General features: G+C 36.0%; 3 protein-coding genes across 6 annotated transcripts; 2 read left to right on the top strand and 1 right to left on the bottom strand.

The window, feature by feature from the left end:
* Positions 1 to 548, top strand: LOC107177575 (biogenesis of lysosome-related organelles complex 1 subunit 2). The gene is made up of 2 exons (XM_015531561.3): positions 1 to 169; positions 257 to 548. The coding sequence occupies exons 1-2, from the start codon at positions 62 to 64 to the stop codon at positions 524 to 526; spliced, it is 378 nt and encodes a 125-aa protein (XP_015387047.1). The 5' UTR covers positions 1 to 61; the 3' UTR covers positions 527 to 548.
* An 845-nt stretch (positions 549 to 1393) lies between these two features.
* LOC102622167 (uncharacterized) lies at positions 1394 to 7722 on the top strand. The gene is made up of 12 exons (XM_006482394.4): positions 1394 to 1951; positions 2049 to 2134; positions 2441 to 2520; positions 3052 to 3107; positions 3413 to 3461; positions 3881 to 4027; positions 4682 to 4777; positions 4923 to 5036; positions 5178 to 5308; positions 5575 to 5816; positions 6222 to 7040; positions 7178 to 7722. Exons 1-12 carry the CDS (start codon positions 1608 to 1610, stop codon positions 7225 to 7227), a joined length of 2214 nt encoding a protein of 737 aa, XP_006482457.1. The 5' UTR covers positions 1394 to 1607; the 3' UTR covers positions 7228 to 7722.
* Positions 7632 to 15788, bottom strand: LOC102622473 (DNA-directed RNA polymerase 2, chloroplastic/mitochondrial). Of its 4 annotated transcripts, XM_006482395.4 has the most exons (19): positions 14645 to 15786; positions 14117 to 14335; positions 13889 to 14022; positions 13733 to 13799; positions 13537 to 13595; positions 12914 to 13031; positions 12611 to 12724; positions 12352 to 12483; positions 11865 to 12281; positions 11233 to 11283; positions 11080 to 11150; positions 10298 to 10382; positions 9922 to 10074; positions 9737 to 9811; positions 9549 to 9638; positions 9417 to 9464; positions 8985 to 9099; positions 8786 to 8889; positions 7632 to 8399 (listed from the first exon to the last, which is right to left on the bottom strand). In XM_006482395.4, exons 1-19 carry the CDS (start codon positions 15560 to 15562, stop codon positions 8289 to 8291), a joined length of 3081 nt encoding a protein of 1026 aa, XP_006482458.1. In that variant the 5' UTR covers positions 15563 to 15786; the 3' UTR covers positions 7632 to 8288. The 4 variants fall into 4 exon arrangements, 3 of the variants coding, with proteins under 3 accessions (XP_006482458.1, XP_024956017.1, XP_024956018.1); XM_025100249.2 differs by lacking the exon at positions 9417 to 9464 and having other exon boundaries at positions 14645 to 15787; XR_003066078.2 differs by lacking the exon at positions 7632 to 8399 and having other exon boundaries at positions 8855 to 8889; positions 8985 to 9318; positions 14645 to 15787.
* Between the last annotated feature and the right edge of the window lie 884 nt (positions 15789 to 16672).

The following is a 16672-nucleotide window of genomic DNA, read 5'->3' as shown; positions in this document are numbered from 1 at the left end:
TCTTTTTGAGTTCTGATCATTGCTTTTGGGCCTCAGTCGAAACAATCGCTATTGCAGAGGCATGGCAGGGAAAGAGGAAGAACCTAAGACAGAGGCGCGCGATGAACTCGCTGAGTCACTCAACGATCTCTTTACCAGCGTCTCCGCTATGGTAAAATCCGAGCTCCAGGTCAGATCACTAACTTACGAAATTAATTTTAACTTTCTGGACTTTTTTTTTTCCCGAGACCAAATAAAAAGAGAAATTAAAAATTAGGGGACGAATAATACGCTGGAGCTCTTGGAGAAGATGAATCTGAGAGTGGCGGAGGAGTACAAAGGCTTTGGTGACGTGGCGGCGGGGCTCAGGGTTTTTGTGGAGCAGTTGAAGAAGAAAAGCGGGAGCTTTGATGAGTATGTGCAGCAGATTGATTCGATTGAGCAGCAAGTGACGCAATTTGAAGCTGTAATTTCAATGCTCGATAAATACGTTGCCGTTTTGGAATCTAAAATGCAGTCTCTGTATCAACATCATCCAACTTCTTGAATAGATAAAGCTTTTCCATTTATTGCTTTACTGAAATTACTTTCAGTCTTTCACATATTGCATTCTGTTGTGTCTAATATTTATATGAGGGATACTGAGCTGCGTCCTCAGCATGTATTTGATTGTGCAGCGACTATTTTAGACTCTTTTCGAAAATTACAGTATGATAAGCTTTGGGAGGCAGAGTTGTGGCTTAGTTTTTTGGTGGGGTGTTGGGAACCACCACCGGATGGCTGGTTTAAACTAAATGTGGATGCGGCTGTTGATGGCGATAGAGGCTTGGTTGGCTTTGGAGCATGGAGACGGGTTATGGTTGCAGGGGTTAATCAAGCTAGTTTGGTGTATAACTTTGACTTTGCTGAAGTTGAGGATCTCCAGTTCGCCATTGGTCGTCGAATTGGATTCCTTTCATGTGACTCAATTGGTGTTGAGTAAATGTAGCAGTCCGTGCTGAGCTTTATTGGCTTATTGCAGATGTGTAGCAAGTGATGCAGTGAGCCTCGACGGTAGTATATCACGAACCTGTAATAAGGTTGCAGATGGGTTAGCCTAAAAAAAATAATAATAATAAATTGTGTGTATTTTGATGCATGTTTTTATTAAAACAATGATATTATAATGAGATTGTTATATAACTTATAATTATGATTTGATGTTTTTAGTTATGGTGTATTATTACAAACTCACTAATTCAAAGAGAGTATTTCGGTAGTATCCAATGGTTTTGAGTTGATTTTTTATTAACTATATAATATCAGTAAATTTGTAATAATATAATATTAAAATAAAAAATATCGAGATTTGATATCAATCTTCTAAATCATCTATAAGACATACAAATAGATTTTTAATATATCATTTATCAGAAAACATACAAAAAGAATCAGAAAACATACAAAAAGAACCATAAATTGCTGAGGAAGGAAGCACTTCAAAATTATAAAACATCCACCTGACAGGAAAAGCCATTTAAGAAATAAGATAAATATTAGACCCGACCCGCCAAACCGCCGCCTCTTCCTCTCGATCCGCTAAAACGGTGAAAACCGTTCCTTGAGCAAAACTTATTCCTTCAGACAACATGACAACCACCGACGCCGACCCCGACGCCTCCACCGTCACGGACGTGCCACCTCCGCCGCCAAAACTCCCAGCACCAGCAGAAGAGGCCCCAGCCTCCTGTTCAACAGCGACAACGACAGTAGCCCCAATGGGTCCACCTCCTGCCAAAAACCCAAACCCTAACACCGAAAATTCCTCAAACGATACACCACATCAAGAAGAGCAACCTAATTCACTTGCAGCTCCAGTGCAGAAACAGCCGAGCTCCGTGCCTTACAAGATTCCTGAATGGAGTGGGTCACCCTGCCATAAATTCTACCTTGAAGTGCTGAAAGATGGATCCATTGTTGATCAATATGACGTGTAAGTTACGTTACTTCCTTTCAACTATAATATCTTCCATTGAGCCAAATACGTAACCTTTTGATTGTTAATGTGAAATGCCATGGTTGTTGTGCAGGTGCAATAAGGGCGCGTATATGTTTGGACGGGTTGACCTCTGCGATTTTGTACTCGAGCACTCTACAATTTCTCGGTTTCATGCTGGTATGCAATTTAATTCTTGCTCTCTTCACTGCTTTTGACCTGCTCTTCTTGCTGTTAAGTTGATTTTTTTGACCTTTGAGATTGTATTTGTAACTGTTGTACTTCTGCTTGATTTAAAGAGTTTAAAAGCCAACGATTTTAGCAAACACTTAATTTCACTTGGCAGCTTATGTTTACCAATCATCCACCCACCTATAAGTAGAGTTTCATTGGCACAGATTTACTAGAAATTTTCTTTCTTTTTTCATGTGCGTTGATGATGCTAGTCACGTTGTTGTAACTTATACTAATGTTTCTCATTGCCAGTGATTCAATTTAAAAGAAGTGGAGATGCATATCTTTATGATGTGGGCAGTACTCATGGTACTTTTATTAACAAGAACCAGGTATCAAAGTTCAAACTGCTCTTTAGTTAATGTATTTTTAAATATATCTAAGTGCACTGCATTTTTCATTAGTATCAGGTTCTTAAACGGAGATTCCTCTTTGAACTTCTTGCTGGAAGTTTCAGATTTGATTTTTCATTGGGTTGCTGTGTTAGTTCCATTTAGACTGTCAATGAAAGACCTGCTATACATTATAAAAAATTTTCAATTTTTACTTTGTCATTTTGTTATGGTTAGTGATTTGCATTTTCAAAATCATGGTGACTATATGAGAAAAACTTGTAGCCTTTTTAGATTGAAATCATCAAATTCAGTGTTTATGGCATTTAGACATTAGAATTTGTTAGCTTTCTTATATGACCAAATAAAAGTTTCTTGTTTGATACTAACTTATTCTTTCTGATAATCTTTTCTGTAAAACTCTCACTCTCACTCTCACTCTCCCTTTTTCCTTTCTTGATTCTATATGATTATTGGTCAATTTGTAGTATCATGTTCCTGACCTCCTTTAATTGTTTTCCAATTCAACAGGTAGAGAAAAGGGTTTATGTGGACTTACACGTTGGTGATGTCATTCGTTTTGGCCAGTAAGTGAAATAATATGTGATTGTATTGACAATGTCATGTTATTTCATGTGTCAATTTTTGCTATGTTATTTCATGTGTCAATTTTTGCTATGTTATTTCATGTGTCAATTTTTGCTTACAAGCTCATCTATATTCCTAGTTTAGTTTGGGTCATGGTGTCACTTTTATTAATTCTTTATCTTTACTACATTTGACTTTGTGGTTCTTTTTTTTTTTTTTTGATTATATGAGACTATTACTGGGACTTTGTGATTCTTAACTTATCTGATTAATTTCTCTATATGTTTCTGTTATTCCTTCACAGATCATCTCGACTGTACATTTTCCAAGGACCACCTGACTTGATGCCACCGGTAAGTCTTATACAAATATAGTAATTTTTGTTTGATATATATTGATCAGTTCAATATGAGATATGATATTCCCATTTTTATTAGATTAAGTTAGAAAGTAGTTTTTTTGGAATTGTTTCTGTTTTCTTTATTTTCTAGGATGCTGCTCTTTTATTCCATCTTTCCTTTCCATTTTTAATAGATTAAGATAGATACAGGGAAATTTCGTATCTCTGTTTATTAGCGCTGTTCCCTTTTTAATAACCTAAATTTTTAAATTTTTGGTGGGAGCAGGAGTGGGAGGGGGTGAATTAAAGCATTTATAGCATAAATATAGTTATTTTTCTGATGTAACAAGTTTATTCCCATAATCAATGTATCATGCGTAGTTTGCATATTTGTTTGGATTGCTATAGTGTTTTTTTTTTTTTTTTTCACAGGAAAAAGACTTGAACCTCATTAGAGAATCTAAGATTCAACAAGAGATATTAGATCAAGAGGATTCACTTCGACGAGCAAGACTAGACGCTTCTTGTGCTGATGGTATCTCATGGGGCATGGGAGAAGATGCTATTGAAGAAGCTGAGGTTTGTGTGGCTTTGAAATTTTAATTGACATTGGATGGAAATGTTGGTACACAGTTTTTTGTAGAATATACATTTTAGTTTTCAAGGGGTTTGCGCAACATATTTGGAAGGCTGCATGTATGCTTTTTTGTTGTTTTACGGGCTTCTTCTCATTCATTTTTTTCCCCTAGGTTTGAAAATGCAGGGATTCTTTTTTCTTTTTTTTTTTTCCATTATTACGTACTTATTTGATACTTTGATAAGGAGATATTCAAATTATTGTGCATGAGTAGAATAATCCAATGTATACTTATATCCTTATACCCGTCTCTTTGCCAGCAATTTGATTGAGAAAATTTGATTTTTTTAATTGCCTTCAAGAACTTTGGTTCTCATTAGATTTCCACAGTCCTTCAAAGTGCCTTCATATAAGGGCTTTTTTTTTTTTTTTGGGGTGGTTTGTAGATTCCTGATTTGCGTTGTAATTTTTCCTTCTCTTTCTCAATAATTATTTTCATGTTTTTAATCAAAAATTTAATTTATGAATTCTAGTCTGAATATTAGGAATTCTTACTCCAATTGCATTGTGTACAAATTCAAATGTTTTTTTTTTATGCAAAAGAAAATAATTTACTTGCTTTTGTTCCGTACTTATATGTCCTTTTGGATTTTTAGGATGAAGATGATGCAGTGACTTGGCAAACTTACAAAGGACAGCTTACTGAGAAGCAGGAAAAAACCCGTGAGAAAGTTATAAAAAGGACTCAAAAGGCAAGTGGTCCCATCTTTATAACTTATTTAACAGCAATGAAATTTCTATTATAACACGATCTTTTATCCAGCCACTTATAAGATGACTTCTTTTCCAAATTCCAATTGTTTAATTGCCACAATATCTATGCTTTTCTGGCTACAGATTGCTCATATGAAGAGAGAAATAGATCTTATTCGTGCTAAAGACATTAGTCAAGGTGGGTTGACACAAGGGCAACAAACTCAGATTGCTCGGAATGAACAAAGAATAGCACAGGTAGGTAGCAATGCTGATGAAATGTAAATCTGCTCTTGCTTCGCTTTCATATATGTAGTCTGGTTGCTTATAGGACCAGCTTAATTCTTCTCGTCTCTCTTTCCACTTTTTCTTTCCGTTTTGACATTGTAGTTTGTATAGATCATGGAAGAACTGGAAAATTTGGAAGAGACATTAAATGAAAGTATCAGAGAAAGTTTAGGTGCACGCTCTGGAAATACATATCGTGGCAAGAAAAAAGGAATGGGAGAAGATGAAGAAGACTTCTTGAGGTAATTGGTTATCTCAAAGTTGCTTTTGAAATGGGAACTTTTTGATGATTTTAAAATGGGTAAATGGAAATGAATAAATGATTCCATTTCCTTGCCAAAATTTGGGACCTTAATGCAAAATCATTGACATGATTCTTTATTTGGTTTCAGTAAATATTCCAAATAACTTCCAAAACATATTCTATTGTGCATTTCCTTATTAAAAAAGATCATAATAACATAAACTAGAATAACAGTTAATGTCAGCAATATTTTTTATTGTTCAGTGATGATGATGAATTCTATGACCGGACAAAGAAGAAGCCTTCAATCCAGAAAGCTAATGAGAGCCAATCAATCGAAACTGCTGATACTCTTCTTGACAAGAGAGATGTGATCATGAAAGAAATGGAAGACAAGAAAGAGTTGTTTGAGAAAGAGAAAGACAAAATGGCATCAGAAACTGATGTAGAAACTGAATCGGGGGATGCACTCGATGCTTACATGTCTGGGCTTTCATCTCAGTTAGGTGGGGAATTTTTGCTTATGAAGAAAACCTCTCGATGCATAGTGGCTTTGATTTTTTCTCTTTTTTTTTAATTATTTTTTTTTATCTGAAAGTATTTGCCTTGCCTTCTTGTTGCATAGGACTGTCTGTTATTGTTCTTATGCAATTGCTCTAGGATAAGTTGGCAAAGCAGTAGGGGTATTATGATAAGTGCCCTTTTTCTTCTACAAATAACCATTATATATATTACTTATATATTTACCAACTAATTCTGTACTATTTTCTCATCTCTTACTTCTACAACATGCTGCACATCTTTTCAAACTACAACATTTTCATTTTTTCATATTTTATTTATTACTCTTTTGGAATTATGATTGAATTATCTTACCTAACTATTTTGTCATTATCTGTGTTTGTTCTTAGTGCTTGATAAAACCATGCAACATCAGAAGGAATTGTCAACTCTCCAATCTGAGTTGGATAGGATCTTGTACTTGTTGAAATTTGCTGATCCAACAGGAGAAGCCACTAAAAGGAGAGATTCGAAAGTACAGGTAGAAAATTTTCAGAAATCTGAAAAGTCAACTACTGACATCAAGAAGAAAGCTCCCACAGAGCCAAAGAAAAGCAGTGGTTCAGGAAAACCTGTAAATGTCTCTGTCCAGAAAGAAACAACTCCAGTTACTGCTGTGGAAATAAATAAGAAGCCAGAAGCTGACAAGATTGTCAGTGATGCAAATGAGGAGAAAACTTCTGCATATGCTATTCCTAAGCCCCAATGGCTTGGAGCTGTAGAGGATAGAGAGATGAAGGCGATCCAACGGGAAGATGAGGGTTTACATGTGGAAGAGTCTGAGCAATTTGTAGGCTACAAAGAAAGACAGAAAATGCTGAAGAATACTGACGATGCTTTTCTTAAGGTGGACTCTATGATTGAAGATGCCTCTGGTCTGATTATAAGGAAAAAGAACCAGGTTGACAAACCTGATGATAATACTCTTGATCAGTCAACATCCTCCTCTGCAAGAACCCAATTCAAGGCCGAGGATGCTGTGGCACTATTATTGAAGCATAAAAGAGGGTATCATGCAGATGATGACGAAGTAAAGTCTGAAAGTCAAGAATCAGTTGGTACTAACCAATCAAGAAATGATACAAAAAGGCCAAGAAGAGTGCTTGGCCCTGAGAAGCCTGCATTTCTCAATATTGATACAGATTATGAATCATGGGTACCTCCTGAAGGTAATTCCCTTCTGTTTTTCTAATGTCTGTAGGATTAGAACCTGTTATCTTGGCGAGTTATTCTGGTTGCATTTTTTTAAAATTTGGTTTTTCTTTCCTCATGATTTTATTATTGTTTTTCATGTTTCATCGTGTAGGACAATCGGGCGATGGACAAACTGCACTTAACAAGCGTTTTGGGTATTAAATTAGGATGCTGAGTCATGATTTCAGGTTTGCAACCTTAAAACGTTGCACTCTGAATTACCAAAACAGAGATGCCTTCCTTGGTGCTTCACTGGAGGAACACAATAATACTTGTGCTGCTGTATGCCGTCATCAATCAATTTGAAAAGATTGTGCATCAATAGGAGGAAAAATGCTAAATGCACTTCTTTATTTGAGATGCAAAATTGACCGGTTGAAGTTTTTCTGTAAGATTATCAATTATGTATAGAGATGAGGAAGTTCTTAATAACAGTTTCTTCTGATTTTGTCTACCATTTGAGGAAGGGCATGTGCTTTAAGGGATCAGACAGAGTGTACATTAGAGTTCAGTTAACTGTCAAAGTTCATTTTCCACACATTTTACTGCGCATTTAGACTGCAGGATTGAGAGAAATGTACTCATGAGAATTCACATGATTCTAAACATTTAACAAATAAACTCATGTATTTGGCAATATATTATCTCTACACATTATTTTTCTCTCTTTTCACTTTCCGTATGGCACGATACATAGCAAATCCATATATCTAATGGATGGATTGGCACTGAATTTGTATTACATCAGCAAGTAGGAATGAAGTCTGCTGCTTTCATCGCTTTGCATATCAAACATCATGCTCTTGTTCACATTCACCTTGTTCCCACTCACCACTATTGTCATCATCCTTCTCGTGAAACGATGATGTCAATGGAAGATACGCAGCTTTAAATCTGTAGAATTTTGACTTCTCAGCTATCAGTCAGAAGTATAGCACCATATCAGCTCCTCGAAAGTTTCTCTATGAGCGCTACATACATGCTCGAGAACTTGTATCTACATTGACTATACAAAGGCTTAAAAAGCCAAGTGGGAGAGACCTTGCTGCTTTTCCCAGATATATACAAGCATTGAGCAGCAAGGCCCCACCAAAAAATTTGCTAATAGAGCCAGCTTTTGCATACCAATGCCTGCATTATTGCTAAAACTGCCAGAGATAGGAACTGATATCTACTGCAGCATGGATTTGTCCCAGTATCAGGCAGAAAGGCCCTTGCATCAATTAGTTGAAGAAATATGGCGACCCTAACACCTCTCTTAGATCAAAATCACCCCTCTCAGGTAGAGGGGGGAATACCAATTTAGGGAAAGACTTTTGAAAGCTGTCCAATAACTGCAAAAAACAAACAATGTTCTTAGACAAACACCTCTACACTACACAGGAATGTAGATAAGAAGTTCCTAGGTGGCATATTCATCTTCAATTTCAAAATGGTATTTAATATAAATTTCTATTCCATATTTTCTTCACTGACACAATTATCATATCTTGTACTATCCTCTACCTGCTTTGAAAATTGTGATCCAAAAATGAACTTTAAGAAGTTGAAGATAGTGTTTTACCAAGTAGTTGACAAAATTGAAATACAGAGTTTGGAGGCAATTTATAACAATAATTCCGAATTGTTACCAAAACAAGAAACAAGTACGATGATATGCAAAAACAGTATTTTATTTATCTAATTCGAAATGAGGTATTTGGGTGTGAAGATTACTTACATTCTCAAGTATTGGCATTTCATAAAGCTCAACGAACTTTTCTCTAAGAATTCTGTTCATTTCATCCACGTCACATGCATGTGTCCAATATGAATCATGAACGCCTGTTATCATACACAAATAAATACAGTAACAGGAAGTTGAAGTAAAGGAATAAGTAGAAATAAAAGGAAAAAGAAAGAAAGAAAAAACAAAGCACCTGCAAACGTTAAACCTGCCTTTCTGCAAGCAACTGCTGTCATCATCATATGAGAACCGTCAAGGGAGTGAACAAAATTTGGTGGGAAAGCCGTCCTTTGCCTTTTTACCATGACCTATAAAGAAAGGAAGACCATAACATTTAAGTTTTGGCCAGAAAGTTATGAAAAAATGAATTTAACAATGATCTCATGAAAAAATATGGATACTGATTAGACCTATTGACCATTCTTTGCAGTAAGATGATATAATCCTAGAACAAACCTTGTACTAACAAAAGAAGGTTATCACAGAACCTCACTTTCGAATAAGCCTGGCATGGGAAAGGCCCACTTCTGAACAACAAAAGCAATATGGGGAAGAAAAAAAATCGCAAAACAAATTTGTTCCATTGTTAGGAGGTAAAAAATAAGGTCAACAGAAGGCAGAGTACCTTTTCTGTTTCACGCTGTAAAGTTAAAATCTGAAGGGAAGTTTTGACCTGAAATTCGATCGATCAAAACAAATGAAATTGACTTGATAGGCATTCAAGTTTCCATCAAGTTATTAAGAATACACCACTTACAGTATGCCTCCCTAATTTCCGATAAGGTTGCACAACAGGAAGTCCAAGTGGAGTTGTCCATCTTACTGGCTGATTTTCAGATGCAATGATCTGTAAATTGTAAGCGTTTACAGTCAAAATTAATCCAATTATTATTGAAGATAGTTTAAACAAGTGTGCCAAAAGCGAAATAAAGAAAAGAAACACACCTTTGCACACTCACCGAGCCAGCTCATGATACCACGAGCAGCCTGAAACATTTCTCCTAAGGCAGTTAAAGTTACCTATTCAACCAAAAAAATGTCATCTTTCCAATAAAATAGATTCTTTTATAGACATATGGTCTTGTATCACTGGATTAAGCGATCATAGCTTAAAATGAATCCTTTCTTACCTTTGCAGCATAACAAGACGCACCAAAAAGTTCTGCCTCCTCCATGGGTGCACCACGTTCCTTCAGCCTCCTCTTGATTTGATCACGAGCACCAATATAGGTAACACCATAAACTGATGTCATGACTGTTTGCTTTACCAGTTTCCTATCCACCTAGATGATGCCCACATATCAGAATCAACTATCATATTACAAGATACAAGCACAAACCCACCAGGGTTAATGACAATCTATATTCCCCTGATAACTAAGTGTCAGTTGAATTCACAAGGATCCCTTATATATGCCTTAATCATACCTTCTGAATAACATAATGGGATAACTAGTCTAATTTCTAATTTCCCATAATCAAAATGTGAAACGTTTGGGCAAAAACCTGACTCAGCAACAACTTTGCACGCAAAGCATCTGGAAATACTGCAGGATCCCTCTGCGCATCTCTCTGAATGATGACAAGAACTCTGAAAAGAAAATATGACCCCTTATCACCATATTGCTTCCCTCAAACCGACCTCATGAAGAAATATTCATATAAATGACTCATGTTTAAGAATATAAAATCAAAAAATAAAAGAACACACAGTAAATTGTGCCTCTTTCTAATTTTCAGGTATTGCATAACCAATATTTTAGCACCAACTGCAATAGCCAGCTCATTAAGAACAGAAATTCTAATGTCAAATTGGGTTTCTGAAAGCCTTTCCCCACCACCCATTAAGCTTTACAGGACTACTTTGTCTGACAATACTTGCACGTGTCCTTATGCAAGCACATGTAAAGAAATTTGCATGCATCATCCTACCATACATACATCCATGAATAAATCTAGAAAACAAAAACTTCATTTTTCTCATATCATATCAGATGAAAAGTTAGAGCTCAGGAAATTTTTTTTAAACAGAAAATTATTTATGTTACTAAAATATAATAAAACTTTTGAGTTTTGATAGAACTGATCACAACGGGTGCTTTGCTCAATAAACACATTTATCCTACAATAAACTACCTCTTTTCTTCCTTCATGACTAGGGGAAACAGAGTACCAGAAACAAGTATAAGAAATTAAAATACCTTCTTGAATCTTACCATTTTAATCGAAAATAACGAAAATTGTGACCTGAAAAGATCCTAATTTCACAAAGAGACAAATGAACTTACCTAGCAGCTATTCCTGAGTAAACATCTGCAGGCTTCTCTCGTGCAACCAAATTGACAGCAGCTGCTCCCAACTGCCAAAAAAATTTCTGTGAGAAAATAAAAAAATGGAAAAGCAGCTTATCTCCAACTGCTGAAAGAAAACGAGGCCCCTACCGTGTCTCTTCCAAGTGCAGCATAGTGTTGTAGTCCATTGCAGGAACCATCCTAGAGAAAAACAAGAGGAGAGAAACCATTCAGCACTAGAATGAAGAACCTTAAGATACATTGTACCTACTAGAATGTGTTAGAAAGATACGAACAAGCTCAGGTACTTGTATCATATAGGAAAAGAAATTTAAGAGATTATAATTTGATAGTCTCCCATCAGAATATGGAGCAGTCTTATGATATTATAACCAAAAGAACAATTCCAGTACCTAAGCAGTTGTCAACATATACAAGTAACTTTAGCTTTTAGATTGTTTCTACCGAAAAATAAGACATAAGAAACAAATCCAATCAAGTTTAGCTATTACAACCCAAAGAAAAAGTAACACACACAAAAGCAATGCTAGAAAAAGAGTTGTGGGAGCTTTTGGCACAAACACATAATCTACCTATTTCTCATTACAGCTTTTCTTGATGCAGTAAAGAATATGTCCATCAAAGAAAACATAGCCATGAGATATCCGCAACTTAAACTTATTATCCTTTGCTCAGAGAATAATAAGGATTCAATCAAGGCAAATGAGTTTAATACAAAGATATGACATGGGCAGGATAATATGAAATAACAAAGTGGGTACCTGATGAACAGGAATATGTGATATAAATGTCTCTGGAGAGGAGCTTCTCAAAGCTTCAGTAAGATTAATGCACACAGCCAGGCACTGGAATGGATCTTCCGCCTTTAACCACCACCGTCTACCTTCAAGTGGCTTATCTGCGGAATCAAATATATCATCCAAATGGTTCTCAGTGAAAGCCAATCGACCTTCATGAGATAATTTGTCCACACCACCAGCATACAGATTTGCCAGGTGTATTTTCAACCAGTGTAAACCAGACTTCCCAAGAGTGCGTCCCTCAGCAAACTCCAAGATTCCCCGACAGAGATCTGAACCGAGATGATTTAAGTAAGGATGCATGGGGTATGCACGCCCTCGAAAGTCAACATTGTGTGGGTAATAGAAACCTTCTTCATCTTTCATTTTTCGTGCTACCTACCAGCATAAAATCCTATTAGGAAATACAATGTGATTATTTGCAGTACACGACAGAAGGTGATCTTACAGAAAGCTTAAGTTCTATGTCACAACGCTGTGAATGCCTCTCTCTGTTTTCCTTTTTCACATTTCTGACTTTCCACTGCCATTTCCTAAGCTGTGCTTCATCTTCAGTTTCTGGCTTCTCTGGTAAAGGAACCTGCAATGTGGAAGTTTCTAGCTTGTCACCAAATCAAACTTATCTCAGCTAGAATATATTAAACAGCGAAAAAAGATTGCTTCAGAGCAAAAAACAAAAATAATGACAGATCAAGAGAGTAACTCACATCATTACGGTCCACCAAATCAGCAAGACGGCCACCACAACTCCATATTCTATCAAGGACACTAAGTACCCTATTATTTACCCTCCATTTGGTATTTCCAAGAGTATCCAATGCCTGCCCAGTTAATTTAGGCAGATAATTACAGCATTCTTTCTAAAGCAGAATTTGGCAGATGAACTAACCATATCTGAACACCAGCATATACAGCTGGCATCCAATCCCATGGCCAAGTGTCAGATTAAACAGCAAATATTACAGACACAACAACAATAATAATACAGCAAATACAAATATCCTTCATACCTCAAAAACTGGTTCTAGTTGCTTCTTCGGAGTCCTCTTAACTGTGTCTCGTTGTTGTTTAGCTCCATGCGTGCGCATGACATAGGAAGGTAAGAAAAAGTGTGCTCCTTTGTCATAACTGCAAAGGATAAAAAGAAAAAAATAACTGCCACAGTTTATAAAGAATTAACAATGCACCCTGAAGTAAATGATCTGGCAAGCTATTCTGACACAAAAAGCATGTTGAACTTCCACAAATCTATGTCGCCCCATTAATAAGCAATGTTGGATTGTTAAGTTATGAGAATTTCTGTCTTCAAATGCACATGTACTAAATTCTTTTGGTGCTCGATTGCCAACTTCTCCATCATGATTTTATGTAAGAGGAATACCAATCCTTCAGCAAGGGAAACTCGCTGACACTAGAAACTCGTAAAAGTAGCTCAAGCTAGGAGTGCCAATTGCATTAACATGGCTGACAATGGTTTGCTAAACGTTGGAAGAAAAAACACGGAACGTCCCCCAACAACAAACTGTCTTGTGTAAACATAAGTACTTCTTTGTCCAAGGCTTGAAGTCAAAATGATCATATGCACAAGTAATAGAAAAGGCAGAAACACTAATGACATGAAATCGGAAGATACCCTGTCCACTTGACTGGAGGCACCAACATTGGCATATAAGGAATCACCATGTGTCTTGCCTGCTTAAGAAACAACTCTTATGATTCCTTATATAAGGAAAGTGGAAGTAAGAAAATTCACAACTTAAAAAGTTTGAAAACATGGAACTTCAATATCTTAAGTATAAAGAAATGGAACAATAACAGGATTCACTCACAGTTCTCTCTAGTCCTTTCAGAACCAGTGGGTTACATTCAATGACACCATATTTTTTGGAACCACCTCTGTTCAAAGAAAAGCCCAAAGCACATGTTAGAGATGATCCAAAGGAAACATAAACCTGTAATAGCAACAGCAAGGACTGACTACTTACTTAGTTTCTTTTGACACAGTTCTTAACGCGTGTGTAAATGCAGGAAAAATGTCGGGTGGAGCATCAGCTAACTGATCAGCCGGTGACTGTATATAAGCAGTCTGAGTCAACAATTCAATAACACGGCTTCCAACCTGGAGAGTACAAGAATGGAGATAAAAAATTTATGAAGCATATAATCAAAGAGGAAGCAAAGTTTTACTAATGATCACAAGAGATCGTGTAAACCTTTGCTCTAGCATCCTGACCCCAAGGTTTGAAATCATCCTGGCCTTTCACAATCCGCCTCACAGCTGGCAGCTTTTGCTTCTTAATTAAATCGGTGACCTTTTTTCTCAGCTTTTCTTGTTCTGTAGTTACAGTATTAGATTCATCTCCTTCTTCATCTTCCTTGTTTTTAGTTTCATTTTTCTTTTTCGTTTTCTCCAAAAACTTGTGGATTCTGACCTGAACAATTACAGCAGTAGCAATAGATTAATGCTCAATTCAAAAGAAAAGAGAAGGGGAAGGTTGGACGAAGTGAAGCTTAAAATTTGTTTCCTCAGATCCTCATTCTCAAAGAATAAAAAATATCCATGGTTCTACTTTCTCACTATTATAGTAAATTAAACTGAAATTACTTATCATTACCTAGGCCTAGCTAGAGAGAAAAGAAAACTTCAACTGAAAAGCTCAATCATACTAGAACAATATAACATCACTTGATTAATCAAACAGCGAATAAAAACAACCAAAACAACATCCAATCTCACCCACCTCTTGCTCAATGGCATCACCAATTATGCATGCAGCCTGTACAACTCGAGCTCGTCCATGTTCACCTCCCGTCATCAACAGCCCCATCAACTTATGCATTGTAATAACTGCCATCATATCAGCCGGCAACTGATCAAAATATGGAGCATATGCCACCTTATGCTTTGCCATTCTACATCTCTCTTGCTCCTTAGCAATAGCATCCCTCAAAGGTTCAAACCATCCAAGAAACAATGACTTCATATAAGGCAAATTCGGTGCAAGTTTTTGTTCACACATATCCATTAAAAGCTCCCTGTACTCATTTGCTGCTTTTTCCCATGCCTCGGTCTCAATCTTCACTTGCCTCATCTTCAACATTCGATACTTCCCAGATCCCATTCCCCTTGCAACTCTTCGCCTGTTTCTTCCACCCCCACTTTGTTGTTCCTTCTTCATTTCTTGCAACAGCTCTTGAATTTCTTCAACAATTGACACATCCTCTTCAACGTCAGTTGAAGACACAGCCTCAGCTACAGTTGCATACCCTCTAGGACACCAAAAATTATCATTTTTCAAAACACCAAAACTTGTCCTCCCCATATAATCCTCATGATTCAATATTTCACCAATCCGACCGGAACCCACTTCATGAATACCCCTAGGAACCATATCTAAACACCCAAATTTAACCTTCTCACGAAGAATTGAATCCTGAGAAATGCCTAAAAAACTGTAAGCACGTGAAAAGGGTTTCTTCAAATGTAGTGAAATGGCTTGTTTGGCAACGTTCCTCCACATAACTGAGGAAATCTTTTCTGGGCTAGGAAAACGAATTGTAGGTTTATTGTTATTATAATTGTTATGATTATAATAACAAACAGGCAAGTGATCGAATTTATTGGCGGAGAAGAATATTGGGGTTTTATTATTGGACATCAAATGATGGGAGAATTTGAGAAACGGAAATGATGGAATCTAAGTGGAATTGGAATGGCCGTGTAGTGAAATGGAATAGGACTGTGAAGGCTTTTGTGGAAGGAAATGAATTCATAGAGAATTGAAAAGCGAGTTTCAGTGAGAAGAAGCCGCCTTTAAACCCTCCTTAAACCTTCTTTTGGATTATCTAATTCTACATTCTTCGATATTTTGTCCGTTGAGTTTTAGCACTTGCTGGCTTGATAACTGAAATGACAAAAGCATGGGGGTTTATCATCAATTTTGAATTATTTAGGGTGCATTTTGGCACCGGTTTTTTAACTCTCATTTTGTCTCGTTTTGAAAAATAAAAAAAAGTGAAAAATGCGGCCAACAGGTCTTTGGGACCTTCACAGTTAAAGTAGAATTACAAGGATAATTGTTCGAATCCTTTTAAACTCAAATTCACTCAATTCAATTAAATATCTGCGAGGTATGTACTAAAAAATTTATGTGTAATGTGTAATCAGTATTAAAAAAAAATGAAAAATGTGTTTCACATCACTTATTTAAATGATTTTATTAATGAAAATGCAATTATCTCATTTTTGTTAATAATCGTGAAACGTAGCATTAAAGTATTTTTAGTACTTATTTTAAAATTTTTAAAAATAAAAAAATTCAATTTAAATAAAATTATTTTATATTAGATTTTTTATTTAATTAATTTATGAATTGAACAAAATAAAAAAAAATTAATCTATAAATCATTTTAAAAATAGTGAATCGAATATGAATTGAGTCAAATCCGTATTCGATCTGCATACATATTAATTGAATTTATCGATCCGCAGATTGGATTAAATTAAAATTTTATAATTCATAAAATTATGAATTAAATATGAATTAATGTCCGATGCATAAAATTTGATCTGTGTACACCCATAATGCTGGCATGAAAAAGAGTGCATTATTTTTTCAATTTTATTGGAACACTGCTGCTGGCAAAATGGCCTGTCAATATGAACACTTTTCAGGAGCGACACACCCAAAGTAGTTTGAATAAACCAGAACATGAATGCAAATACATGTAAACATAGAGAGGTCGCAAGTGAGATTTATTAGCCCGTA

This window comes from Citrus sinensis, chromosome 6 (genome assembly GCF_022201045.2).
Source record: "Citrus sinensis cultivar Valencia sweet orange chromosome 6, DVS_A1.0, whole genome shotgun sequence".
In the NCBI taxonomy this organism is placed as follows: Eukaryota; Viridiplantae; Streptophyta; class Magnoliopsida; order Sapindales; family Rutaceae; genus Citrus; species Citrus sinensis.
The sequence above is the reverse complement of the archived record's forward strand: the minus strand, read 5'-3'. Positions and strand labels throughout refer to the sequence as shown.

Coding starts and splice junctions, on each gene's coding strand:
- LOC107177575 (XM_015531561.3), top strand. CDS start 62: ATGGCAGGGAAAGAGGAAGAACCTAAGACAGAGGCGCGCGATGAACTC. Junction 170..256: donor TGGTAAAATCCGAGCTCCAG/GTCAGATCACTA, acceptor ATTAAAAATTAG/GGGACGAATAATACGCTGGA.
- LOC102622167 (XM_006482394.4), top strand. CDS start 1,608: ATGACAACCACCGACGCCGACCCCGACGCCTCCACCGTCACGGACGTG. Junction 2,521..3,051: donor CTTTTATTAACAAGAACCAG/GTATCAAAGTTC, acceptor CCAATTCAACAG/GTAGAGAAAAGGGTTTATGT. Junction 3,108..3,412: donor GATGTCATTCGTTTTGGCCA/GTAAGTGAAATA, acceptor ATTCCTTCACAG/ATCATCTCGACTGTACATTT.
- LOC102622473 (XM_006482395.4), bottom strand. CDS start 15,562: ATGTCCAATAATAAAACCCCAATATTCTTCTCCGCCAATAAATTCGAT. Junction 13,800..13,888: donor ACTGTGTCAAAAGAAACTAA/GTAAGTAGTCAG, acceptor TTCTTTGAACAG/AGGTGGTTCCAAAAAATATG. Junction 12,282..12,351: donor ACATAGAACTTAAGCTTTCT/GTAAGATCACCT, acceptor TTATGCTGGTAG/GTAGCACGAAAAATGAAAGA.